Source organism: Amblyomma americanum, chromosome 10, assembly GCF_052857255.1.
Source record: "Amblyomma americanum isolate KBUSLIRL-KWMA chromosome 10, ASM5285725v1, whole genome shotgun sequence".
Lineage (NCBI taxonomy): Eukaryota > Metazoa > Arthropoda > Arachnida > Ixodida > Ixodidae > Amblyomma > Amblyomma americanum.
In genome coordinates, this window is record NC_135506.1 from 32,275,645 (window position 1) to 32,303,560 (window position 27,916).

The 27,916-nt window shown below is 46.8% G+C and overlaps 1 protein-coding gene across 1 annotated transcript; it reads left to right on the top strand.

Annotated features, from left to right (window-relative positions):
* Positions 1-274: 274 nt before the first annotated feature.
* Positions 275-27,814, top strand: LOC144107941 (nuclear receptor subfamily 2 group C member 2-like). Its single transcript, XM_077641181.1, has 9 exons — positions 275-1,025; positions 8,001-8,143; positions 9,811-10,185; positions 17,103-17,263; positions 19,729-19,837; positions 20,029-20,212; positions 21,549-21,832; positions 23,304-23,570; positions 27,496-27,814. The coding sequence occupies exons 2-9, from the start codon at positions 8,059-8,061 to the stop codon at positions 27,519-27,521; spliced, it is 1,491 nt and encodes a 496-aa protein (XP_077497307.1). The 5' UTR covers positions 275-1,025; positions 8,001-8,058; the 3' UTR covers positions 27,522-27,814.
* The last annotated feature ends 102 nt before the right edge of the window (positions 27,815-27,916 follow it).

A 27,916-nucleotide genomic window follows, 5' to 3' on the forward strand; every position in this document is an offset into this window, starting at 1 on the left:
ATTTCGATAACAACAATAACAGTTTGGCGGCAGCGACTGCTACAACCATGGGTCGAAATAACGCAAGCGTTATTTCAACCCATGACGTCGCATCTGGTTTGAAAAAATACGTCACGTCCGGCAATTTTTTTGCTGTTTGAGTTATGTTTGAGCCGAGCCGAGCATTGACAGTCTAATGGTCCAATGGATACGATGATGCTCGTTGATGATGTCTAGATACCCTCGCAACAGGCGCAACGAGCGAACTTGCTCGCTTTACGTGGTAGCTGGCGCCACTCATTGGCCACAGAGAAAAACCCGCAATGTCCAGGCCTGGCCTTTGACCACGGAGCAAAGTGAGAGGTGAGAACCTCGCGGTTTCGCGTGACGAAAAGTGGAGGGTTTGTTTGAATGGGTGCGGCATTTACTTCCTTTCGACCCGCGTTCCCGGCCATGTGTTCGACGAGCCCCGAAACGCCTTCGTAAACACGCAAGACTTGCGTCGCTCGACGCCTGCAGCCGTCGCGAAGTGCTGCTCGCCTGTGGCTTTCTCCCCAACGCCGTCAAAACTCCGCGCCTTGATCCGGGAGGGCTGTCCGGAGCGGCGAAGATCCCCTCTCGCGTCTGCGTGACGTCTCCGGTCGGCCAGGCCAATGGGATATTTGCTAAATATTTGCGTGCGCAGCGGTTTTAAAGGTCATGAACTCTAACCTTCCCGTGTCGCGGAGACTTCGCCGACGCTGCCGCCGAAGCAACAAGAGGCGCTTGCGGCTACTACGCCCGCCTAGCGTGACGACTCGCTTGGGGTCACACCGCCGGCGCGGAGGCAAGGTCAGTTGCGTGGTCGCCGTGCCCTTTGCGCTTGGAGGAAAGTCGCCCGTGCAACCTGTGACAACCGGCCCGCGGCAGAGGGCTCGAGGGCCAGCCAGATCGACGCTGGCCGAGAGCTCCGCACGGTCGCTGCGTGCCTTTTCCGTCGTCGTGCGGTCAGAGCATCGGTCGGCGCCGGCTGTCATCGCGCTGCCACCATCGCCGAGGAGCTGCAGGTGAGTGTCGTGCGCGTACTACGTGTTTGATGCGGTACACTTGAAGCTTTGCCGGCGAGGTCATTTTCATAGATATCCGCTGTCAAATCTCCGGCATGCAACGAGTACTTGCCTATGTGCGCATGACTTTAACGCATGTAGTCGCATGGAAGAGACCCATGCAGCTTCTAATGTGTCGTCGCTCTTTCCCCCCTCGCGTTCCCGTCAGCTGCCTGAGCGTTGAAGTTTTCAGTTTCTGTTTGCTACAATTAACAGACCCCCGAAGTGTTTGGAGGGTAGCAATCTAGTGCTCATTTTCGTTGATGATGACACCTCCGGTGGTGCATAACAATTAGGTTGAGCACGTGGAAGTCACTGCACACTCCTGAAAAAGAAACCACTGCCCCAGTCGTCGTATATCTTGCGTCCAAGGGTTCTTGTGCGAGCGCTCTGTTCTGAAGGCTCGGTTTTCCCATGGTTTGTGTGGCATATACCTGTGCATCCGGTCTTGGAATGCGCATATGCTTGCGTAACAGCGGTGGGTTCATGTGGGGCCGCGCGTGTGCATTACGGCGTGTGCTTGACCCGGCGACGTTTGTCGACTCGCAGGTGCGATTGTCGACCATAACTTTGGTATTAAAGAGCCGCGCCTGCGCCGTGCCTAGCACTTGACACTCGTTCGGCGATGCGTTCTCTCTCCCACCGTACAGAGAGTACGCGTTTTCCGGAGCGAAAGTCCAAATGCAGAAGGACGTTTGAGGAGCGGAGGGGAGAGGTAAAAAAAAGAAAAGAATAGAATAGACAGGGGCAACGGGCGGCGCTTGCTTTGCTTATTCAACGGAAGGGAGCAGGCGCTCACGCGCTCTCTTGCAACCTTTCGTCGGTGCAGACTCTCGGAAGGATCCCGAAATAGTCGGGAACGCTCGCCGCTCAAGAAAGCGGCGACGAGCGCTGTGCACTGCGCGAACGTATACGCACGCGCGGAGTCTTGGGCGAGGGACGGTTTTAACCCTTTTCGTAACAAGCGGACGAACGAGCTCAAAGACGAAGGGGAAGGGGGGGGGGGGGGGGGGGGGGGGGGCGAAGATGCCAGTGTGCACGTGCCGACATCAGCGCGTTTCCTTGACAGCCAGTTCCTGGGTTTTAAATTTAAATGCCCAAGAACATTTTTAGCGTTTTACGCATCGTGAAAGTCCATTTTGAGCTGCTTTAGTGCAGTGGCGTAACATGGGCGAAGAGACGGGTCGAGGGTGGGCCCAAGCCTTAACTGGGGAAGATGCAACCCGGCTGGGACCAGCGGCTGCTTTTCCGGAAAAGACCCGACGCGGTGGCTCAGTGGTTATGGCGCTCGGCTGCTGACCCTAAAGACGCGTGTTCGATCCCGGCCGCGGAGGTCTAATTTCGATGGAGGCGAAATGCTAGAGGCCCGTGTACTGTGCGTTGTCAGTGCACGTTAAAGAACTCCAGGTGATCGAAATTTCCGGAGCCCTTCACTACGGCGTCCCTCATAGTCTGAGTTGCTTTGGGACGTTCAACCCCCACAAAACATAAACTTCTCCGGAAAAGGATTAAAAAAAAACGTGTGACAGTTTTCTGGTCAGGACATTTTGTCTCCCTCCAGTTAAGGGGGTAGGGGAGGGAGATGGGGTGTCTTTTTTTTTTCCTCCACCCGAGACAGGTATAGAGATATAGCCATTTAATTCTGAACATTTAATGCGAGAGCATCTGGAGGGCCATATGACGGCGAAAACAGTCTGGCGCCTGTTGGAAGCCGCCATGTACCTTTCAGCCGTAGCAGATGGCGTTTAGGGGAAGTTTCCGCTCTTCACCTGACACCTGCTTATAACACCGGATATAACGAAACACCGGCTATAATGAAACACCGGCTCTACGAACTTAGTAAGGACACTACAGTGACAGGTGGTAGTCATTGGGTGATATATATATATATATATATATATATATATATATATATATATATATATATATATATATATATATATATATATATATATATATATATAATGTTACGAACGTAGGTTGCGTTGGCTCCGCAGAATAAAGATTTAAGAGAAGTGGGCACTTCTACAAAGACACTTTTATTTATCAACGTTTCGACCGCGGTGCGGTCTTCTGACGCAGACAGCTGACGCAGACAAAATGTAAAAGGTTTTGTTTTTGTTTATGGGGGTTTAACGTCCCAAAGCGACTCAGACTATGAGGGACGCCGTAGTGAAGGGCTCCGGAAATTTCGACCACCTGGGGTTCTTTAACGTGCACTGACATAGCACAGCACACGGGCCTCTTCAGTCCTGAAGAAGACCGCACCGCGGTCGAAACGTTGATAAATAAAAGTGTCTTTGTAGAAGTGCCCACTTCTCTTATATATATATATATATATATATATATATATATATATATATATATATATATATATATATATATATATATATATATATATATATATATATACGGTGGAAAAACAAATGTTCTAACGAAGTCGGAGTGGACATATATAGTGGTCTCAAATCAGTAGTGGTCGTAGTCGTACAGTTCGTTCTCCAGGCTGCAGAACGAAAGCAGAGGAAGATAAGGCAGAGAAGGATTCTCTCGCATTTCCTCCTCATAAATCCAATCGATCAGCCCTCAGTTTTGTGTCTGTGTCTCAATGCGTCACGCGTGAAAGAGTTCCACGCCTACGAAGAGCAGAGCTCGCGAAAACGGGCTGAACTATGACCTCAATGGGTCTTAAAGTCTTCTGACCAAGAGCTGTGTGGTCCTGCGTTTCAGGCTCCACGCAGTGCTTATGCGGACGTCGACTGCGAAAGAAAAAAGATTTGTTAGAAAGACACATTCCTACAAGGGCGAAAAGGGGTAGGTACCGCGCACCCCCGAGGAACCTCTCCCGTCAAGCGGTTCTGCTCCTCGTGCAGCATCGTCTGAAAAGGCCGTGAAGTTCGATGAATCCCCCTTTTGGTTTAAAAAAAATAAAACCCACAGGCTCTCTCCCGGTATAGCGAATGTATAGCGTGCGCCGTTCCCGCTATAACGAACTTCCTCCAGGCGCGTGCCGCGGATGTCCGCGAAATGCTGATTATAACGAAATGTATAAAGAAATGCTCGCGGGTGCGGGCGTCACCGTTGCCGACCGGAACTGCAAGTCCACGGCTGCGAACTGTCTCGCGTGCTAGTACTATAGGCGTCCAATAACGAATCCAAAAGGAGCCAGATAAACGTGCGGGTGTCGAATGGAAGGCCCAGCTTTCGATGACGTGGCCCGAGCGGCTACCGTAATAACGGTCCGCGCCTTGATTTCAGAGCGGTGTCCGCGTGGACTAGCGCTGGGAGCGCGTCCACGTCCGGTTGACGTGCGGCGGCCTGGCGGCGGTAGATTGGAGGCACGCAGGCATGTCGACGACGGTGGGGAAGGGGGGGGGGGGGGGGTGTTCTAGCTGCCTCGGAGCTCGACGCGCGTCGGCGCTCAAGCGACCGACCAGTCGACCTCGCCGGCGGTCGGCATTATGCCTACTTTTTTCTTATTTTTTCCTTCTTTCCATTCGCAGCACGTTGTGTGCGTGTCCGTCCAGCGCGCAGGGAGCTTTCCTTCTTTCTATTCCCCCCCCCCCCCTTCCGTTCCAAAGTTGAGGGTTCGCCTCCTTTCTCTCAGTTCTTGCGCGCTGCCCGTTGGTTTCGGATTCTTCCCTCCCGAAAGGGGCGACGACGACGCCGTAGGCGAAGGAAGCGTTGTGCACGCCCGCTACTGCACCCGTGCATGGGCTAAGTACGCTAAGAAGGGCTGCTGGCCATGCCATGGCACCGCGCGCGTCGTGTCGGCAACCGATGGTGGCGGTGCTGGCTTGCCGCCCGCAGCGCTAGTGTGCGTGCGTGCGTGCGGCGAGATTATTAGGGGCGAGGTTTTCCACGGCCTTAGAGGAAGACAAGGCGCGCCGCCGCCGCCACGGCGTTTGGTGGCGGCCTTGACCGATTTTAGAGAGCGGTTGGCCGCCCCGAGGTCGTGCGCCACGCAACGCCAAGCGTTGAATGGTCCGGCCCCTGCAGCGGCGCGGCAGCTGCAGCCATCCCTTTTGACGTTGACCCAGTGCTTTACGGCGGGCCTTTATTACGCGCCGCTGGCATACGAGGGCATGCTTTTGATGTGGAATTTGATAATCGAGGGGAGCGCAGCGGTTTTATAAGCGGCGCGTGCTGTCTTGTTGAATAATAGCCGTGCATACGCTAAGCGCTTCTATATAACGTAAAGACCTGTATATTACATGCAGGGGGGGGGGGGGGGGGGTTAGTAATGCGTCTCTAGAAACACTTGCCGAATGGAAACATCTATTTCTTGCACACTACAGGATTATAACTGTCGTCAGTCCCACTCTCAGCTGACGCAGACAAAATGTAAAAGGTTTTGTTTTTGTTTATGGGGGTTTAACGTCCCAAAGCGACTCAGGATATGAGGGACGCCGTAGTGAAGGGCTCCGGAAATTTCGACCACATGGGGTTCTTTAACGTGCACTGGCATAGCACAGTACATGGGCCTCTAAAATTTCGCCTCCATCGAAATTCGACCGCCGCGGCCGGTATCGAACCCGCGTCTTTCTGGTCAGCAGCCGAGCGCCGTAAGGTGCCCATGGGTTGTACGTGCTATGTCAGCGCAGGTTAAAAAAAAACCTCCGGTGGTCTAAATTAATCTCAAGCCCTCCAGTATGTCTTTTATAGTGGCGTGTCGCTTCGATACATCCCGCAATTTTTAGCAGCCTTGTTTTTGGACCGACCACTTCAAAAGGATGACTTGTATTGTCCAGAGTGGCGATCTTGCACCGAGCTAACATTAATGTTCGGAAACGTCAGAATGATTGTTTGGAACTGTATAGTATGAAGCCCCAAGTTTAGATACTTGAATCTCCAACCAACCACTCGCACGATGTTCAGGTTTTTACTGTCTCGCGAGCAATACCTCAACAGGTGAATGCTGTTGCCATGTGAAAGTCAAGTTTGGTTTACCCCAGTGTAGAAGCCACCATTACTTGATGGCATGCAGTTATTTGTTTGAAGGATCATACAGTGACAGTCAACCGATATTCAGCAGCTGCTTCGACGTCTAAGCCAAATGTACTGTAATCTTTTAAACACCAACACTCAAATAAACATTGAGATAACATTTCTGCATAAGTACTGCATATGCTTGCCATGCCTGGCAGTGGGATGAATTATACAAAGCAGGCAGCCGAAATTGTCTCATTGCCTGTTATAAGTGGTACATTTTTTATGACCTGCAGGCACCCTGGCTATTAAGTGAACTTTTTTTTTTATATGCACAAAAATTTCTCAAATTCTTTCATTCTACTATTGGTACTTCATTGAGAGATTCAGGCCATGAGGACCAAATGAAAGGCGAAATTCTAATCCAAACATCTTGTTTTATGGGGCATGTTGAGCTTGTAAGTGTAAGTTGTTTTTCATACAACTCTGTTATTTTCTCGAATGCTTATTTTCTGTTTGCATAAACGATTGCGCATGTCTTGGAACACGTCCGTGGTTTAATTCAGTCTCAAAGCAGCCCGACAACGACAACTGCCTTTCTTTCTTTCTTTCTTTCTTTCTTTCTTTCTTTCTTTCTTTCTTTCTTTCTTTCTTTCTTTCTTTCTTTCTTTCTTTCTTTCTTTCTTTCTCTGGTTGAGAAGTCAGGATGATGTTTCTTTAAAAGTTACCAAAATCTTACCTTAACAGCATTCTTAATGAGTAGTAGTTCCTCAGTTTAGCATTTAATTTTTCAGTAGCCACACCGATCTACAACAATTCAGACTTACTTGCCTGCTGTCCTCCCAAAGTGAGGAGTCACCAGAAAAGACTGATTAAGAAGGTGAGCTCATAATTGGTGCACGACAGGCAACCACCACTTTTCTGTGCATGCTTGGCAGTGGAACGCTGACCGAGCAAACTTGAGCAACAGATGGTTGATTTGTCAAGCAAAGCAAACATCAAGTTATGCAGGTGTGATTTCATTTCAGTAGGGCCAGTCTCTGCAGCATTAGAATCGGTTACTGAGCTAGTTTTGTGCATAGCAAAGCATGTGACAGCGAGCAAGCAAGCACACTGCATAGTACCTCTCCTTGTCCCCCCCCCCTCCCTTCCCTTTCTCTTTACTGCCTAAATATGCTCTCGCACAACAAATTAAAATTCAGTTGTTAGTCAGCCTCGTGTCATGTGTCCCTTCCTTTGTTGTTGTTTTCTCGTTGGCTGTCACATTCTTTGTCAGCCTCGGCTGCTTATTAATGTGATAGCATTAAAAGCCTCATTGGGAGAAAGATGTGTCCTCAGTCATAAAATTTGCCCATTGGAGAGAAGTGATATCACCAGGCTGCCTAATTCCCATTGGCTGGAGGGAAGTGGTGTCACCAGGGTGGATAATTCCCACTGGACTAGGGAAGCAACGTCATGAGACCGGAGGTGACGTCAGCAGACCGAAAGTGATATCACTTTCATTGGAGGCATTAACAGCTCCTAATGCTGTCGTGCTGTCTACATATAAGGCAATCAGGTGTTCCTGTGAATTTTTTGTGTCAAGAGTTCGTGCACTCGCTTAATATCATATATTGCTTTTAGCTGCTTGACAGTTTGTAAGTGGCTTTTTTTCTCTATGTGCTTTACACTCTGTACCTGAAAAAAAAAAAAAAAAGAGTTCAACTACGTTTCTGAGCAAAGCTTGCTGTTAAACATCAGTTCTATTAGGTGCGTCACGAGGACAAGTGTGAAAAAGTGCAAAACAGCACAAGCTGCATGATGCCTCCCCTTGTTCAAGACCAGGAATGATGATTCATAATTTGGGAGGGTGCGTGTTGCTTTGCAAGTCGTTTTTTTAGTTCCTTATCAAGTTACATATTTTATTTTCTTACGAACTGGTTTTTGCTCAGTGAAAGCCTGAGCTTGGATTTCTGCCTGAGAATCTGTAAACTTGACGTCATAGTTCCTCCTTTTTCCTACTTGCAGCATTTTGTGCCAGGGGAGCAGTATGCAGTCTGAACATTGAGCTTGACGCAGCCGGCCAATGGCGTCAGTGGACTCTCAGGACAGCGGCGATGTCAACGTCAAGCAGGAACGACACAGCCCCACCTCACTTGCAGGAGGATCAGGTGCTTACCGCACTATTTTCTCACACAGAAGCTGCTAAGGGCATATCTCCCGGTTTGGCATCGTCAGCGTTGGCATAACCCAAAGGAGAAATGAAGAGAGCAAAGGAGAAGGGCACGCACTGCTTGCCACACCACAGATTCGTGGCATCCTCTTTGCACAGCGACATGAACCAGCGCTTGTGCCGTTTAAGTCTCTACGCATAAAGGGTCCCACTCGATTGCACAGCAAATGATGCATTTAGAATCACAGATAGGTGTCTCAGAATCTCTCGTTAGACACGCTTAGCAACGCACAGTCAGTTTTTTTATGGTTTTGCATGTGTACATCACCCCCCCACCCACCCTCCTTTTTTATATGTGTGTATGTCTTTTTTTGCACCTGCGGCATGTGCAGGCCTGCTTGGCAAGTAGTGAACTTGGCTAAACGTTTGAAATTGTTTGATGGGTAATACCGCTGTCACATGGACACGGCTGAACTCCTTTCAGCTCTCTTCAACCAAAGTAGTCTTTATTTCGAGGGTGTTGTGCCCTGTGTCACGTGGCAGTCCTTAAGAGAAGGAAGTCTAAAGGAGTTCCTAGCGAAGGAGATAGATCATCTCCCTTGAGGGGTGAAGGAAGTATTCTCGTTCCTGACATAGTTTACTTCCGAGTAAGTGACCTTTTTCTTCTAATTTTAGCTTTACCATAATTATATTACTTTTTATTGCATAAAATAAGTATTCCAGCTATGTTAGGCTTTTTTAATTCTAGCAACTGCACTATGCTCTCAAACTAGGTGCTTGACAGCTTGCCTTGACTACTCCATTTTTTTTTTTTATCTGTCACACACATGCTCGCAGCTTGCACATGTAGCATGGTAGTCTTATGGTGGACGATGCATTCGTGCAACTCGCACAGCCTCCACTAGTGAAGTGTCAGCAGAGAATTTGCAGTTGCAATCCATTGCATAGGTATTGCACAGTGCTGCACTGGTGTCCAGCAGGGAGGACATAAACACTGTGCTGAGACAATGACTGTTGTTTTCGGCAAAAATGTTTTTTTTTAATTATGTGTTTAGATAATTGCATTTTGTGAGAAAGAAGAAGTATCAGAAACATTTTATTTGTTTTGAATGTTATTATTTTGCGTGTTTGTACTAAATGAACGGCACCTTGATGGGCTACATGCAGCTCATCTGAGAAGCTTGCTACAGGCCATGTTATGTGGCGACAACTCCTTTGAGGCGAAACTCCCTTGCATTCCTTTAGGTCAAGGAAGTTCAAGGGAATTCTGAGTAGCCGTGTGACAGGGGTATGAGAGGCAATGCTCATACTTCTCTAAGGAGTGAGTGCACTGCATTCCAATAGCTTGCTTCTGTTTTCTCTGTTATGAATTTTACATTATGAATTTGACTGTGTAGACTTCTGTATTCTGTATTTTATCTATATTAAAAAAATCTGCCCTACATAAGGAAATAGAACTTAGACGTTTTGACTTCAGGGGTGCTGTTCTAGAGGGAGAATAGGAAACTGCAATGGCTTAAGCAAAGACTGACTAAAGCAAACAAATTTAAAGTGTCATTTTGTGTGTTTTGGAGTTGGGGCAGCATTTGTATCATACAGATTCAGTTATAGGCTCACTTTGAAGTCTGTGAGTTGTTGACCTGCTTCTCAATATGCTGTTTTCAGACAATGGGAGCAGTCCGGGAAGCCCCGAGTCCGGCGAAACCCAGGAGAATGGCGTAGCGCTTGGTGCAGAGTGGCTTGCACTGCGGTTGCATGAACTCCAAGAGCCGCGCCGCGGAACCACAGCGGCGGCGGCATCTCCGCTGCCCGCTTCGAATGTCGTCGAACATTGCGTGGTGTGTGGGGACCGGGCGTCGGGGCGCCACTATGGTGCCGTGAGCTGTGAGGGCTGCAAGGGCTTCTTCAAGCGCAGCATCCGCAAGCAGCTGGCGTACACGTGCCGTGGCAGTCGGGACTGCCAGGTGACCAAGCACCACCGGAACCGATGCCAATACTGCCGGCTCCACAAGTGCCTCTCCATGGGCATGCGTGCCGACTGTGAGTTCTGAGCCGTATTTTGCTGATTCCATCGTTTGGGCATGCTGCTCGCCCGCCCTTATATATACTTGCTCATTTGACTGTTTTACCCAGCGATTCATTTATTCATCTTATTCGCTTACTCACTTACTCGCTTTTCGATCCAGCGGTACTTGGTCCTCTGGTTGCTTAGATTACTCCAGGTTTTTTTAGACTGACCTACTGGTCTTTGGTCAAATGCGGACTGTTTGTTGACAGAATTGGATCACAGACAGGTGCAGGCAGATATGATATGAGCGTGGCAGGCTTCAAGTTGACTGAACCAAACTAACATGTTTTCTGTGACCTTAACTGGCTTTCTCATGAATGGGGACGAAGAGGAAGATGGGGAACCGACCATATCCGTAGTTTCTTTTTTTTCAAACCCCTTACAAAAATATGCTTTGATGCAGCATTAAGGCCAAGCCTGAAGTGATCGTATTCAAATTGCTTCTGACCATACCACTTCACTTATGTGAAACGTCCTTAGCAGTGAGGTAGGATGTCCTTGTGTTGTAGGTAGGTTTAAATGCCACATTGCTGGTATTATCCTGACACAGTGACAGTGTTGCTGTGTGGCATTGATTACAGCAACAGTCTTCTGGAATGATGCACTGCAACAAATTAAGGATGACCATGTGGTGTTCATATGGATGCATTTTTAATGGAGAAACTATTTAGACAGCTATCACAGTAATAGTTTGAGCGAGAAGTGGAATGGTAAATTGAGCGCAGCTAGGTATACATTCCTGTGCACAGCTTTTGACCTACAAATCATCTTTCATAACAGAAGGAAAACAGTTACTAAAGTGTTGCGATGATTACTCAAGCCTTGATTGATCCATTCTGTGCGATGTAACTTTAGAAGGAATAGCTTTGGTAGATCTTTCATAGCAAGTCGTCTGCGCCGAGATTGTGACATGTTCAAATAAAAATACAGCTGTCGGCTAGACACTGCGGCACACTTTTCGAGAAATGCAACCTGCATATACCTGCCTTTGCTGCCTATGCTGGGGCTTGAAATGTGGTCTTACATTATCACTCCTTATCTCTCACTAGGTGTCTTGAGTACTCCGCAGCTGTTAGCAATACAGTAAAATTTGGTACTTTCGTTTTTTTTTTTAAATTTATTTCACTGATGTAGTTTTAGGAATCTGTGGTTGATTTTGAATTGGTGTGGTTCTTCTGCCGGCTATTTTCACATCTAAGCCTTTCAGTTATCTGCATTCCTAAACATTGAGCTTAGGTCATGTACAATTATGTGTAGCAACAGTTGGCCTGGCCTAGCATTCTAGTTGGCACTTGAGAGGGGTAATCAAGTTGAAAACATGGGAGAAGGCAGGATTACTTGCCTCTTGAGAAACTAGCAGGGGTGAGGTGAGGTGCTCAGAATATTTCCCACATTAGTGGTTCCTTGACTAGGTGCTGCATTTCTCTTTAGCTACTGTGATTCGGCTAGTGCCTTGTTGGCTGTTGAAATCGACCAGTGTTCAAGCCACCATGGCAAATATGCAGTGAAAATAATGGTTTGCCGTGCATCTCTGTTTTGTTTCAAACTGGCCCTTCAGTGTCCTCACAGTGTCGGGTTGCATGTTGTTTGTGTTCAATTATTTTGTTTCTTCCTGCCATTTTTCTGAGCACAAATATGATTTCAGAAATGGGGACGAGCGTATAGGTGTCTAAAAGTCCAAAGTGTTTTTGTGGCGAGACAGTGTGTACACCGAAGCACTCGCATCTCACCCTGTCACCTCGCTTGTCCTTCACGGCCGGGCTTTTATGTCCTCCCTCCCTGCCTGCAGTATTACACCAGCTGTGCCATGCCGTCACGCACGCTGCTCACTTGTGGGCTTGTGTGGTGCTGGGTGCTTTGGCTGATGCGTACCTCTGCCTTTTGCCTCGGCCCTCCCCTGAACCGTGACCCATGACCCCATGCACACTGTGACTGACCTTCCCCAACCCCTGCCTGCCTGCTGCTGCTGCTGCTGCTACTGGCGCTTTTGCGCCAAGCCGGTGGTGGTGGTGGTTGGTGATTGTGGTTGTGTCTCTACTCTGGAGCTTTCCTGCCACGGAGCGGCAGGTTAGTATGTGCATGCAGAGTTCCTCATATACTATGCAGCCTCTCTACAAAAAGGTCTAAAACTGGGCCCCGTATTTCGGGAAGTGTCCAACTGAGTGGACGTGTCCAAGTTGGTGTGGCTTAAACGGTGCATTCTGTCGCTTCAAAGCTGTGAATTTAGAGCTCTAACCAACTAGTGAAGACCGAAGTGGACTTGTCCACTTGGTGGAATGTGGGCTTTGATTCATTTTCATTTACTCCGAGGCATGATTGCCATTACTGTGTGAAGTGGATGAAAGGAAAGGTTCAAATGTGTATTGAACATATTGACTTAGATGATCAGATATTGCAGACTTGAAGGCGTCGTGTGCTTTGATGGATACGATGGAGGTGTGCAGGCGGTTCCACTTCATGCTTTTGATTGCTGGTCTGTGTGCAAAGCAGGGGCAGTAAAATGTGATTGTTTGAGTTGTTCATTAGTGAAATAAACTTTGTGAAAAAAGGCATAAGCAAGAAATATGGTGATGCGAAGAAAGGGCAGAAAGATATGTTTCTTTCATAAGTGACATAAGTGAGGTACTACATGTGATCCTTGTTCACAAGGGTTAGAAACTGGTTTCATATCATAGCCGTAGTAAATGTTAGCTAAGCTACAGTGGTATGCATGAATAATCATTGCACAGTTTCTCTGTGTTAGTAAAGTTGTTTAGTTTTGTCTTAAATAGGTGTTAAGGCACAGTAAAAAGGGGCTTTCACATGTCTGCCTTTCCTTTGAGATGAGCTGAGGTGAAACCTTCCATTAAACTAATCAGGAAACCATTCGAGGCACCGAGTCGTTTTTCTGAAACTGAACATGATGAAGCTTCATTGATGGTTACCAAACGTCCTCAAGGATAGTTATAGCAATGTGGAGGTTGTTCAAGTGGTGCAGTATCATCTTTAAGTAGGATTTCATTGACTGCTTTGACAAATCACAAAAACACTGGCATAACAGTACTGGCTGCTTGAGAAACCACTTCAGTCATATGACAGGAACTGTTAGATAACCACTTGAATTATCAGATTTTACGAGTGTTGGAGGTTTAGTGGCGGTGATTGTGCATCGAAGGAAGGGAAGTTTTTCCTGTGTTTGAATATGCATTGCAGGAGTACCAAATGCTGTTCGATGTGATTCAGAGGAACTGAATCTTGCAAACCAGTGCGAGAAACTGCATACACGCAGCGAAAAATAGGTGTTGTAGGTCTGCTTCACTCATTCGATGCACTGCTGTGCAGTCATTCCGCTTCCTCGGTGGCTGCCTTCGGTGACTGAAGCTGCGAAGTAATGGTTTCAGTGAGAACCATTAGCACGAGCCGAAGAGGCATGTCATACTGACTTGCACAATTTGCTGATGATGTTTGTTATTTAGAAATTAGCAGAGGATATGTCAGTATTTTTACATATTTTCTCTGAACCAGGAGGTGGTTGTGGTTTCATCTGACTACAAGTATATGACCGCCAGAACAGCAGCACTTTGGAAGCATTGCAGCTAATCAGTGCCCATACTTAATGAGTTTTCCAGTGACTACGGCATGACGTCCCCATAGGGTCTGTTCATTGCCTAAAATGGTGGTGGTGGTGGTGTTTATGTGCAGACGGAAACTTCAAAAATGTTTTTTCATTGATCATGAGCCCTTGGGGCTGAAAGGTGATGGCCAGCGGGAATGATGGCCCGCCTACTAAAAGAGGGGTTTTGCAGAATGGCAGGGTTCCTCGAAGTGCTTCTTAGGTTCCCTTGCGAACCTAAATCCAATCATGCCTGAACCAACACCTTTTTGTCCGCTTCATTTTGAGACTTGTCATACTGTAACTGCTTATAGCAGTCTTCACTGCACAGCCAGTCAGTATGATTTGAATTTGGGCATTTTTTTTTTGTAGCGGGGCATCTGCGTGTCCTTTTTTTGCATGCATTTTAGGCAGAAAGCGATGAAAGCCAAGGCACATGAGGTTCCTGAGAACCTTTTGAAAACCATTTGATTTCCTTAAGGCTAATAAGATGTGGGCGGGCAGTTTCAGGAAATTGAGCGAGGCTGTGAATTCTAGTAATTGGGGGTTTACATACTTGCATTTTGGTAGTGCATACGTTGCCCATACTTTTCTGGGTTTTGCGATGTGTCCTGGATGCCAGCGCACAGTTCGTGTCTTTTCAGAGCCCTCTGTGCTTCGAAACGCCTTTGCCATTCACTGACAGTTGGCAGAAATTCATTGGGCCTTGACTGCAGCATGTGTGCCTTCAATCTTGGTGCCATGTGTCATTGCCATTTGCAAGCCTGGCTGCAAGCCCTGTCAGACCTGCACTACTGTTCTTATTGTGGTCACGCAGTCTCGTCATGCACATGGCAGTCTGGTCACGCACATGCTAGTTAGAAACGATGCCTTTCTTGAGGTCCTCCTTAAGCAGTATGTTGCGCAAGGTGTATCCGGTGAGACCTGTTTCCACCTCAGTTTCATGGGCGGTTATATACTGTTGCCTGCATTGTCTGTATGATTCTGTGCAGGTTTGATGTGAATTTTGTCCTGGAACTGGACGCAATCGTTGTTAGTACTATATAGCTGCTCCATCTGCTCTCCTTCAAGCTGTAGGCGGCCTCCTACGACAGTGATGACTGTGCCTTCTGCAGATTGCTGTCAGTTTCACATCCTTGCTGAGTCACTCAAGAGGTGAACTGCAAATCATAATCAATTAGTTAAACAGGCAGAGGAGAACGGTGGGTCTAAAAATTAACATGCAGAAAATCAAAGTAATGTTCAACAGTCTAGCAAGGTAACAGCAGTTCACAATTGGCAGCGAGGTGCTGGAAGTGGTAAAGGTATATACTTAGGGCAGGTAGTGACAGCTGATCCGGATCATGAGAAGAAAATAAAGAGGTTTATAATGAAGTCACAGTTATGAAATCTTCAGAAAGAATGTATATTTTTGTGTGCCAATTCTTAATATGTCATTCAATTTCATGTAAACTGAGTCCTCGTATACTTAAGCAACACCTATGTTATGTAATTTTCTGGAGAGAGTTTTCAAGAAATTTTGCTGCAAGGAACTTGCTGAAATCCCGTCATTAGTATGTGTTTACATCAAGCAATCCAGTAAGGTTGAAATTATCATTATGTCAGTCATAGAACTAGAGTTATAGGGTTTTTAAGTTGTCACTCCAAAAACAGGAATACAAATTTTTCTTTTTGTTTCTTAAGCGGCGGCTTCAGAACCCCATAACACAACTTCTGCAATAGGCAGAACAATAATTTTACCTTTACTGCATTCCTTGATGTCAAGAGAGACCAACGACATGCATTTCAGCAAGTTGGCACGCATTTCAGCAAGTTCGCTTGCATAATAAGACTTGCATAACAGCTTTTATAATTGCACAAGGACTTGTTTTATATGAAATTAAATGACATATTTAGAATCAGCTCACAAAATTTTATGTTCCAAAAAGATTGCATTATTGTGACTTTATTAACAAAATTTTCTTTTCAAAGACCAGGGTCCCCCTTTAAGTATGACAATAGACATACTTGTGCTGAGTAACGCTCTTTAACATAACATTTGGTATGCTTGGTAGGAGCAGACCAAGGCAGTTGTTAAAACCTGGGACTACTGCACGCCATTGCTATGGTTGTATTCACTGGAAGCAGCTGAAATGCATCCTGGTTTTGAAAGGAACTGCACCCATGTTTACACATAGAGCATTGATAATCTCTCTGTGTCAGGTGTTCTCAATGGGGAAACCGAACAGCTTTTAGGAGGTGCCGAGGAACCACACATGCTTTGGCTTTTGTCTGTTCCTGCCTGATACCCCTGTCATGCAATAATCCTCGAAGGACTTTCTAGCAAAGAAATCTCTTTTCACCAAAAGACTGAAAGCTGAATGGAGTAGCGATGCAGCTGCACGGTGCAGCCCAAAGGTTGAACAGTCGTTGAGTTCGTGTTTTAAAATTAGAGTGAGGTATTCTATTCATTCGTTGAGCTCAGACAATTTTTTATTCTTATTGCTTCCTTAAAAGAACTGCAATCGCTTCTCTCATCAGTAGCAGCAGGATTTGTTTATTGCCTTGGCCACCAGGGGCACTCGGTGTTGCTGCAACACTTTCACCGTCTTGAAATCTGGGCATAAAATGTAAACACCCATCCAAAAAGATCCAAAAAGCAAAAGCAGACGAATCTCTCATATTTTTTTTAAAGATGTTTTCAAACATTGTCGTTGGACGGCACTGCAATCGCAGGCTCTCGAAGACTGCGCCTTTCGGCTCCAAAGGTCTCGGACAGGTGCCTTTACTTCCAAGGCTCTTAACAGCATAGGCGGAAAATTTGTGCCGTGTAGCTGCACTCATTACGCTTTTGTGGTACCCGTGTGACAGGGGTACAACATGCATACTAAAAGGAGCAGGAACTTGCATGGCCCCTCAAGAAGTGCCTAAATTCGATGAATTATGATTGGCTGTATAATGAAACAGTCTGCAATAAGAAATTATGCCATGGTTAGTGCCAGTATAAAGTGAATAAAAGGGAGTGTGGTGGTTGAGGTGGTATAGGTCCAGGTGCTGTGAAGCCATTGCTGTATGTGTGAGTCATTTCATCATGTGGGCTAGTTTCTTTTTGTGCTGTTTCTGTCACTACGACATCCCAGCAACTTTCCCTGATCCCTAGTCTTGTTTGAAGTGTTGCAAGTTCTAGTTACTTGTGCTGCCAGTCTTATGAGAGAACAGGGAAGGAAATGCACTAGGCTTGGTCGTTTATTCACCTTTAATGACTGTCACAGCTGCGCCACTTGTCACGAGTGTTTTGTTTTATGTCATTCCCCACAGCCGTGCAGTCGGAGCGCAAGCCCAGTGCCGACTCGGCCAGCCGAGGTGACAAAGGTGCGAGCATGCTCCTTACGTCTGTGGGCGGACTGTCCAGTCAAGCGATGGCCCTGTCTCACCGGCAGACACCACACGCTACAGGTCTGGCGCAGCTCGAGTACCAGGTAACGTGTTCTGTTGGGTCTTGTGGTGTCATGCACCAAACACAGGGTTAAATGTGTTTGTTTGGTGCACTAAAGGAACTTAAGGGAATACACACACCAGATTTTTGATTGCATGCTTCTTCTTTGAAACGGTGCGCGAGATATTAGTATGCATGGAATTGCCATGCAGATTTTGCTTATGCCCAGTAAATAATCAAACAATAATTGAATTTCTGCATTTGTATACTGTTTCAGTTTCGATTTCAATGCCGAATTCTGGCTCTCGCCTGCCGTAAGAGCTGATGTGAATTAAAGAATCAAAGCACCAATTGTGTTGCAGTTTCTTTTATGCCTGTTGTGACTGACCTGAAGTGAAGTGCCATAGCCACTGTCGGCCGTTGCAGCCTAAATTTAAATCTTGCTTCAGACCTTTGTGGAAGTTGACTGAAAGTGGCTTCTTTACTTGAAATGCAGAGCACCTTGGTATTGCTATAGTCAAATTCCACTAGTAGGTGTGTTTGGTGGCCATAAGCCGTATGCAGTAAAACCTTGACGATTCGATCTCGGGTGATTCTAAGTCTCAGATAATTTGTAGAATTCCTGTGGTCCCATATTTTGCAATGCAAATTATGCTGGATAGTTCAAGCTGGAAGCTGACACTGGCCCGGTTAATTCGAGGACCTGGAATGCTGTACCGGAATAGCCGAGTTCGCCACAAAATGGTAGTACCTTAGCTCAGCTGGTAACGGAGCATTGCTCCACTTACTTAGATGCATGAGCCTGCATTAAGCAGCGCAGCGCTTAATTGGACTCTTTAATGTTTCATTCACCATTGCGCAGACAGCAGCGGCCTTAGGCTTAGCAAGCACAATGGTAATGTCACGCCGAATGAGCATCCATCTGCAGTTCACTGGCACCCGACCGTCATTTGATGATGTTAGGCGAGCTCAGACCGTGGTGGTGTTGACATGGAGCAGGGGTGGCCAGACAGGCATACGCAAAGTGCCATAAAAAAAATTATCTTTTTAGTGAAGAGCCAGGATGAAAAGGGGGGCATGGCTATTTTTTTTTTAATTCTTGCAACAGAGCTGGCGGTGTAAAGAGGAAGATAGACAGCGGTGTGAGCTGCACCGCCAGTGCACAGCGCAAGATCGTTGCATTGACTGTTGGAGCTTGGATTGCCATTTTTGCTAGCTTGCCTAAGGCTGATTTCCCTGGGAATCAACCCTGTAAATCCCGTTGCAGAGGTTAGAGGCAGAAGTGGGGGGGGGGGGGGGGGGGCACAAATGCCAGAGAGTTGCAAGCCACGCTTGGACCCGCGAGGAGCTGCAGTTTGGCCATCCCTGACATAGAGCGTTGTTTATATTTCATCCCCGCTGCGTGCCGCTCAAAACTTGTCAATACAAAATATACTCTACCACATCCAGACTGGCCATGGAGATGAACTGTGCATGTGCTTTTCTCATTGCTACTTTTTGATCAACAGCTGCCTTTCTGCGCATCACCCTCAGAGCTGTGCCGCACCACTAAACTGAAAATTCCGACCTTGGCATGCACTTTGGCCATCATGCCTGGGCGTGCTGAAAACGTCTGAGTAGAAAAGCGCTGGCAAATGGCAGAAAGCTTTGCTGGTAATTGAGTTACATAGAGACAGATCCACAGCAATGGTCTGTGAACATCAAAACCAGCATGACCAAATTTCGGGCAACCAGCAGTGGCGCGGTGACCATGACGGGTGGAAACGAGCTCCTGCTGTGTGACGAATTAATCACTAAATGTCGACCAAAGCTTTGCGAAGTACAATGGTACCGACTTTTGCTTCGACTTAGGGTGATTGAAAAATCCAGTTCATTCGGATGTTTTACTTGGCCTGATGGGCTTTAAATTAATGAGGTTCTCCTGTATACAATATTGCTGCTATTGTGAGAAAATGCTATTTGACAGCATGCCATGCCTTGTCACGTTTAGTGCCGTCTGATGTTTCGTCTGTCATCTGCACTGCTATGGTCGGATACAACTTAAGTCTGCATCGAAGCTCCGTCCACATTTAGGACCGCCCCACAGAATTTTGCTGCGACAGAGTAGTAGCCCATTGTCAAAGCTTTTCTTACCTAAACGAGAAGCTAATCACATGACTAAATTTTAAGAGCGCGAGAATTTTAATGCCTCTGGTTTGTTTGATATTGGCCAACATTAAAAAGCTGATTTCGTTTGCTGTCCCGATTGGTCTGCGGGGGAGTATAGGATGCCGCATACCGCGGCCCATTGTTACCAATTGCTGTTTTTTGTTTAAGTTTTATCATACTATATAACAAATTCCAAGTGACGTCCAGTGTTCGTGGTGTCCGCGTGTCAGCATTAGCATCACGTTTGCTTCAACATCACGGATGCTGGAGGACAGTCAGGAAGCCAATAAGCGGTTGTCGTTCTTGCATTCTTGCCTTGTAATGCTAATAGCATGTCTCAGCATGTCCTGCTTTTTCCAGAACTCGAAAGAGGCGACAAACAAGGACTGCCTTGTCTCAGTCGGCAACAGTTGGCCGCCCTGGGAAGAAGATGGTGAAGACCAAGGTGGTGACGAGGAGTCATATTCAAGTGAGTTGCTAATGTTAGGTTCCTTGCTTGCTTGCAGTGGAAATTTCCTCAGATAAGGTGGTGCATGAATTGTTACAACATCCCAGCTGCTCATAATGAGGGCAAAAACTTCTTTGCAATTAGCTGCAGCATTGCGAGCCCTGTCCTTGCCATTTGCAGTGTGCTTGCTGACCTGTTTGACACCTGTGCAGGGTCACTGCTGAGCCCATCGTCCGGACCCCTGATCTCAGAGGAGCAGGCCCTCTTCCGCGTGACCCTGCCAACGACCCCAGTGGGAGGGGCCCTCAACGTGCATTACGTCTGCGAGAGTGCGTCTCGCATTCTATTCCGGTCCCTGCTGTGGACGCGGACTCTTCCAGCATTTGAAGAACTGCCGTAAGTGGAGAGAACTCTGCCTTATACCATGAGCAGGTTCCTTCTGCCCAGTAGTGTTTGAGAAATTTTCCTATGCACTGTCTTGGCTTATAGGTCTCAAAAATAAAATTCACTTTATGGCTCATTTCGTTTACATGTGCATTGTTGCTCGCATGGATTAATTAGTAGAAGCAATGAAAAATGAATATAATGGCTGTCTTCAAGCCAGTACTCAAGTTCTGATTATGGGGAATAGCATGCAGTGGTTGGTTAAGCAGCGATTGTGGCAGCAGGAAATGCCAGCGGGACTGTCCATCAGTGGAGCAGTGCACATGTTGCTTTCTGGACGCAGTCAACACAAGTTTATTATTCCTTGCTGCTTGGTTTTTGAGATTTTTATACATATACACCATCTTGAAACCTTGGAGGTAGGCTGTGATCTCGGGTTGATACTAGCTCATTCTGGCCTGTTCATTTAAATGTGTTGAAATGGTGAATAAGGTGCTGTAATTAGGCACAGATATAAGTGAACATACACGGTATTAAAGGCCATGAACTTGGGTGGATAACTTATCCTGGCATGTTTACTTGAAGGGGTCAAATCAGTGAATACAGTGACGCTACTGCAGTTGCGTTGAAGCTACAGCCAGTATTGGAGCCACTGTTGCAGTGAAGATTAATCCCAGCCCTTGACATGCGTATTTGAATGTGCCCAGAGCGATTGCACTTTTGGAGCTGAAAGAGCAGATCCTTACATTTCTGTGAAGACCACATTTCTTTTCCATTTTCAGCGCATTATACACAAAAGAAGTGTTGCTGTTAAAACTGAAAGTAACGGAGTCTTAAATTTGTTTGTGAGCTTGTCTTTTGATTGCACTTCTTAGTGTGCAATCTTTTATGTACAGTTTTTGCTCATTGTAAGATAACACAATATACAGTCATGGACAAAAGTTTATGGAACTTAGATTCGCAGAAAAAAAATTTCTTTCTTGCCTCGTTAGTCAGCCGGTATTTTTCCACTGTGTGAAGCGCGCACATCCCGTCGTGATTCAGTGATTTTGATTGGCCTGCTTTTCCCGACTGCACGGAAATAAATTATCTTCCGTGCACCTGGATCCCGTGCACTTTTGTCCATGACTGTACATTACATGAGAAAGAAGGGTTCAAACAGGACAAGGTCGTCCTATAGTCGCCTTTTTTCCTCGCATCCCGTTCGTTCTGCTGCCATACCCCGAACGTGTGTGACCAGCTGGCTCGAAATTCTACCCTTCCAAGTTTTATATGCAGACTCGGAAGGGTCGGCCACTGCTGCTGAAAGGAGTGGCATTGACATTCTTCCTTGGTTTGCTCTTCGAAGGGCGTCACTGCAGCTGGCACTGGTGCAGTCGGCCTGGAGCGAGGTGTTCACCCTGGGGCTGCTGCAGTGTGCGGAGCAGATGCAGCTTTCCACACTGCTGTCGACGGTGGCGTCCCACTTGAACGCCAAGGGCAGCCCCGCGGGTGACATCATGGGCGGTTCTCAGCGTGTCCAGGTGTCGGAGCATGTGGCCGCCCTGCAGCGACTGGTTGCGGCCACGCAGCGGTTGCAGCCCGATGACCAGGAGTATGCCCTGCTCAAGTCCCTGGTGCTTTTCTGCCCTGGTGAGTGGAGCAGGGTTCGGCTGGCTGTGCTTTGTGAGGAAGCCTGAAAAAAAAAAACTCTGCGAAAAATCGTGGGTTGTGGACTAGAAAAAAACGCCATGCACACACGGTGCAGACTTCTGAACTCTTTTATTTGAAACCAATATGAGCACAGTTTTTAAGCTGAGCGACCATCTAGTGGGCTTATTGCGGTTGTGAAACAGAAAACTGACATTACAAGAAGCACTAAAGTTTCACCAACAAGCACATTTAAAAATATATTCGGTAGGGACAGTTAAGACTGCTTACATGTGGGAATGTTTAAGAATTACTGTCCCTGAATGCATTGACAACCACCCACCCACACACACGCACACATGCGTGAATGACACCAACCAGAATGTGAATGACACCACCCAGAATACTGTACGAGGAATGGTTGCATCACAGTTTTGATATGCAAATTGGTTGTTGAGGAAAGGCAATGGCACAGTAACTGGACACCTCAACCGTGCCTTAAGGGAAGGGGTAAAGCGCCTGGGAAGGCATACAATTGAAAGTGCTAATATTGTTGGTTCGAATCCCCGTCGCAAGCTAGCCTCTAGCTTGACTAGCACAACTAAGCTATATGCAACGAGAATTATGACAACACCCAGAAAGCTGTATGCAAACAGTTGCATCACAGGTTTGGTACTAATGTTGTTGGGAAAACCGGTGCCATGTGCAGTGTGTGGCAAGTATATATACACATACGACATGTATAAGATTGTCTGAAGTGGCGTGTAGGTAACAGTAAGTATGAAATGTTTGTTGTGGGCAGCCCAGTGTGACTCACTTAGCGGCCAAGGATGTTGGCTGTAATTTTATCTCACATCATCGCTGCACTCCTATTATAGCTCCTGCATCTTGTCTATTGTGTGCAGAAGTGCATCAACTTTTTACTACACAGGCTGCTAGTTTGCCTTATTTATGTGACAGTGCTTGTAGTTTTGGGCTCTAGTCAGGTATTCATTAAAAAGTGTTTACGCTTGCCAGAAAAGTAAACAAAAGCACGCTCAGTGAATCTGCACTGGAGCTACTGGAGAAACACGGAGGTGTCCTTGTTAAAAAGGTTTTCTGCTGTCATTTTGCATGCCTGGTTTGAGATGGTCCTATGCGAATATTTCGGACTTCAGCACATTATGGTTCCGCCCTCATTTGTGGGCATTATGCTTAGTTGCGTCTGGGCACAGCACCTGAAAGAAGTGAAACTAGCAACCTTGTGGCTTGCAGATTGCGTACACTTTTATGCTGTAAACACCTTACCATGCGGCCTGAACAGGCACCATTCATTGTGAAAAGTCGTGTGGTAAATTTTGATTTAAAGAAAATTCTAAATAAAGAACAATAAAAAACTTGCCGTCTGCTGAAGCTGTCTCTCAACATATCACACTTAGTGCTTGAAGACCCAGACAACTCATCCTTCAGTTGTCTCTGTGACGATGCTGTGCAGACCGGCCAGGCCTAGGGCAAGAGTGGTGCGCACGCCTGGAGCAGCTCCAGGAGCGCACCTGCCGGGACCTGGAGTCACACTCAAGCGGTGCCGGTGGCGCTTGGAGCGGGGGCCGTGCACACCGGTTGCTGCTGCAGCTGGCGCCTCTGCGTGCCTTGCAGCCCTCCCTGACTGAGGACCTCTTTTTCGCAGGCCTTATTGGCAGTGTGCGCATCGGCAGCATACTGCCTTTCATATTGCGCATGGACCCCCAGCAGCTCGAGCGAGGTGTGTATAGCTGCCCCTATCGTGTTGTTATTCGAGTGTTCCAGATGCAAAAGTCACTACGAAGTATCGTCACCTTAGCTACGTCCACTGCAGGACAAAGGCTGCGCAGGACAGGGTCACCTGCAGTGTACACTCAAACATCATGTTGTCCACCCCTCCGACTCTCTGCTGGCCCCTGCTATGCTTTGCCTTCCCTTGAAAGCCACTGCATTCCATCGTCGGTTAATTCTCTTCTCTTCACATTACATGTCTTGCCCATGCGCATTTCCATTTACCTTTATCTTGACATGACTATGAGTCAAGGCAAAAAGGGGTGCTCACATGATGTCACACGAGTTTCAGCGTCGGTTCTTATGAGCTCTGTGTTGTGTGAGGGGCCATGGTTATGTGTAACAAATTTTACCGGGGCACATAACCTACTGAAGGAAGTGCAGCAGCACACACAGCAAGCAGGAAGGCAAGGGCAGCAGGGGGCGGCAGAGGGTCAGATGGACGGATGAGATTAGAAAGTTTATGGGGACAAGACAAAGTGGCCGTAGATGGTGCAGGACGGGGTTAATTGGAGGGACATGGGAGAGGCCTTTGCCCTGCAGTGGGTGTAGTCAGGCTGATGATGACCTGCTCATAGTTGATGGGTCACAGGACCTTAGTGTGACCAGCAGGTCATTTCGGTAACTCATGTGATTGATGACAGTAGGTCATGTGATCTGTTAAGTAACCCGCATCCTCGGAACCGAAACAAATTACCACAAAAGGCTCCTTCTGGAATCCTGGCACATCCAAACCACCCCGAACAACATCAACCGCACAAAAGGAAACCTGCCCCCAGTATATGCCCAGCAACTTCGCTCTTTAACTCAACGAAAAAAAGTTGCCGTTGACCGCCTCCCCACAGTGTGACAATGTGACTAACAGCCTTACCCCCCTCTCCTCCCTCTCCCCCATGCCTTTCGCATCACAGCTTTCGTTCCTTTGACCGCCTTCTCCCCTCCATACTTAAAAGACACAGTCACCCCTGATGAAGGAGCCGAGTCGGCTTCGAAATGTTGGGTTAAAATTGAAGTTTTTGGTTGGAGATGTGCAGTTTATTAAAAGTTACGATGTCGTTTCATATAGATGATAAACGAGAGATAATGAGAGGAAGGGGTCAGGCTGCAACAGCTGATGCTGTAACAGGGCTGCTGTCAAGTCTCAACTTGGCAAAACCTGACTCTTACAAATTTAACCCGTTCACTGTGTCATCGTTAGGTCACGTCGTGTATTCCTTCTGTGTGATGCGAATACGGAGTGGCGCAATGGTACAGCTCAGCTTTTTCAAAAAACTTGCAGAAAACATGCACATCAGGTTGTTCTTGCCATCTGTTGTTGGTTCTATGAAGTTGACTTTGTAGGAGGCTCACTGGTGAGTCATGCTGCACCCAGGAAAATTGCGACATACAGGGATTAGGGCCCCGAAAATCGCTGCCACAGTGAACGTGTTAATGACTCAATGATTAATAATTGGTGTTTACATACCTCTGTGGGTCATGAAACACAATATAATGAAGCGCTCTGAATTAATTTCGACACGGTTGGCCCAATCACCCACAATCCTCCCCCCCGTAATTTTAAATTTAGTAGGTTATGCAGCACCGGAGATATCAGAGGTTGGAGACAATAATCTTTCTCAACTCTTATATCGGGGGGAAGCCAGAAAAAAAGAATACAGGCTAAGACTACGCTCCACCTCCTTGGTTTGATTGTTTACCTTTCATTTTTTGACTGCTCGCTCCCCTGGACAAGAGAATAGAGGGCAGGCTGAAAGGGACCGACGCAGTGATAGCTGACATCTCAAGCTAGCCATGGCCCTGAGTACTTCATCCACAAAACATCCTTGTGGTTTAAGCCCCCTCAGGACAAGGCAAATATCGTTGCAAGGCAGCATTTGAACAGAAGACTGGCATTGGTGGTCACAGCGAGGCATTGGAATGGGAATTTTTAAAATCTATTTGTAAATTATCGGCTCACTTTTGAGGACTTGTGTGTGGTGTGCATGTTTATGGGCATGTACTCTACATAATGCTTGCATTTGATAGCTTCTTTCAAAACCGTTTCGTAAGCCCTTTAGTTCGGAAGCTCAGCACCGGCTGCAGTCTCTCATGCACGGCAGACCAGCAGACGCTGGCGGCTAGGCAATGGGAGCAACAGCCATTGTCCCCTCGAGGCTCTTGTGAGGGCGGTTTGATGGGCGCTAGTGCGTTATTATACGGATGAGGGTCAAGGGGCCTGCACTGAAGCTGCAGGTTGCAGGTCTGCCATTGGCGTAATTCCATTCTGTCGGCAATGCATTACCCTAACTTCCAGTTTTGTCTTCCTCTTTGTCTCAAAGCTGTTTAAACAGTGGCTCAAAAGCACGACAGGCACGCTCAGGAATAGTGGCAAATGATTTGCATGCTGCTGCTAATTCTTGGTTTAAAAGACAAGAAAAAGTTCATCTTGAACGAGGAGCTTCGAACTGCTCTCTTATGTGCTCAAGAACAGTGCTAATATACTGCGACACAGAACCCATGAGAACGCGTGCTTTAAATTGTGCTCTTATCAATTCTCACAAAATATTTGACTTGCCACGAAGTGGCAGTGCTGGTGGCACTACCCCGTTTCAAAGGAGACACTCCCATCTTCTATCCATCCATCCATGCAGCATTGTACTAATGATAGAACAGAATCATGCATCCAAGATAGCACCTTTCACGATTATGACAACAGTGAAGGCTTGGGTGTTCATGGTAGCAATGTTTGCCTGCATCTACTTCAAGCTGAAGAATTGAAAAATTGCTGGCATCGAAAAATCACAAAACTCAGAGATATCGGTCGTAAACATGCATGTTTCTATGGGATGCGCAATTCAGGGCTTAAAGTCAGGGGCTCTCAGTAGGTGTCAGATGCATCGTCAGTATTGATAAAGGATCCGAGACCCTCCGCTCTAGGACATGTGGAGTGCATGATTCGGAAGCAGACAACCATTTGTATTCTTCTTGTCGGTGGTGGTCGGAACATTTCTTCTCTGTCGTTTCAAAAGTTTCACTGCGATTCATAGTGAGGATCATTACCATGCTTCCTAAAACCCGAGACAGAGAAAAATAAAAAGTTGCCAGCACTACGCAAAGGATGGAAAAAAAAAGACACCAGCTTCAAGGCTACACAGCAACAACTAGCTCACTGGCAGAGCATGGGGATCGCTTGTTTCAGGTCTGTGTTATAAGTTGAGCAAACAACCACATTTACAAATGATTTCTCCCCTTAGTGTAAAGTGATGTGTAAAACAGGCCGCCAGCCGCTTTCTCTGTTTATTTTCCACTCCATCTGTGTTCGAATCGATAGAGACCCCCTTCGAAGAAGCCAGACATTAAGCACCGGTGCGATGGTTTCTAAATAAAGTCTGAATTATCGGAGTTCGAAAACTATGTTTGCTTAGTTATATGCAGAACATGAACTTCAGACTATTCACACCAATGCTTTTATCCGGTCAAGGTTAAGGGTATTAAAAAACCTGCGCTTGAGCTGTAATTACAGAGTGGACTAATTATAAGCTTTTTGTTCACTTATCCGCTGTACAGTTTGGCATGCTTCAATTGCTCCCCCCCGACAAATGGTGGTGGCAAAATGAGTGAGTGAAGGTGTGTTAGGGAAATATTACTCTGTCCTTATTGCTCATTGCAGCCGTGAAAACTTTTGGAGACATTTTGATTGGTTTGAATTGAGGGGTCACGTAGTACAAAATTTTATCATTTTTGTATGTAGCTTCTTTAACACATAGTTGTCATGGCTGTGTTCACTAGGTCGGCAGTAATGCTGCTCTTGTACGGGCCATGATACACCAAAGTTGCTTGCATCTGAAAGCACCACAAGCCTGCAAAGTAGGCATGCGCTTTTTTTGTTTTTTCAGGCATGAAGTCCGACGCAGTGAGCTGAGCGGTGCTTTTCACTGGATACGAAGGGTGCCTTCCTACACAGTGGCCAGGAGTGCCTTTTTTGCAAAGTTGGCGCAAGCCCGGTGATATACTCAAGTCAAGTGCAGAAATTAAAGCCTCGACAGGCGACAACATTTTCAAAAATAAGGGCTAGGAGTGACGTTCATGCATATACATTTAATCAAACGTGTGAACCTTTGCTTTGCACGCACATGCACATTTCACACATAACGGGCTCTAGTGTGTACACAGCGCAGCATCCTGCGCGACTAAATTTGCAAAATTCCTTCCCACAATATAGTAGCACTGTCTCATTAGGCATGACATAAGCAGCAGGGTAATTCATGATGAAACAATGAAATAAGGCAGTCTTCATAAAGAGAGTCCTTGTATGAG

What these genes read in the sequence shown, in the direction of transcription:
- LOC144107941 (XM_077641181.1), top strand. Translation starts at nt 8,059, where the DNA reads ATGGCGTCAGTGGACTCTCAGGACAGCGGCGATGTCAACGTCAAGCAG. An exon ending in CTCACTTGCAGGAGGATCAG is followed by an intron (nt 8,144 to 9,810) that starts GTGCTTACCGCA and finishes TGCTGTTTTCAG; the next exon opens with ACAATGGGAGCAGTCCGGGA. An exon ending in TGACGAGGAGTCATATTCAA is followed by an intron (nt 19,838 to 20,028) that starts GTGAGTTGCTAA and finishes ACACCTGTGCAG; the next exon opens with GGTCACTGCTGAGCCCATCG.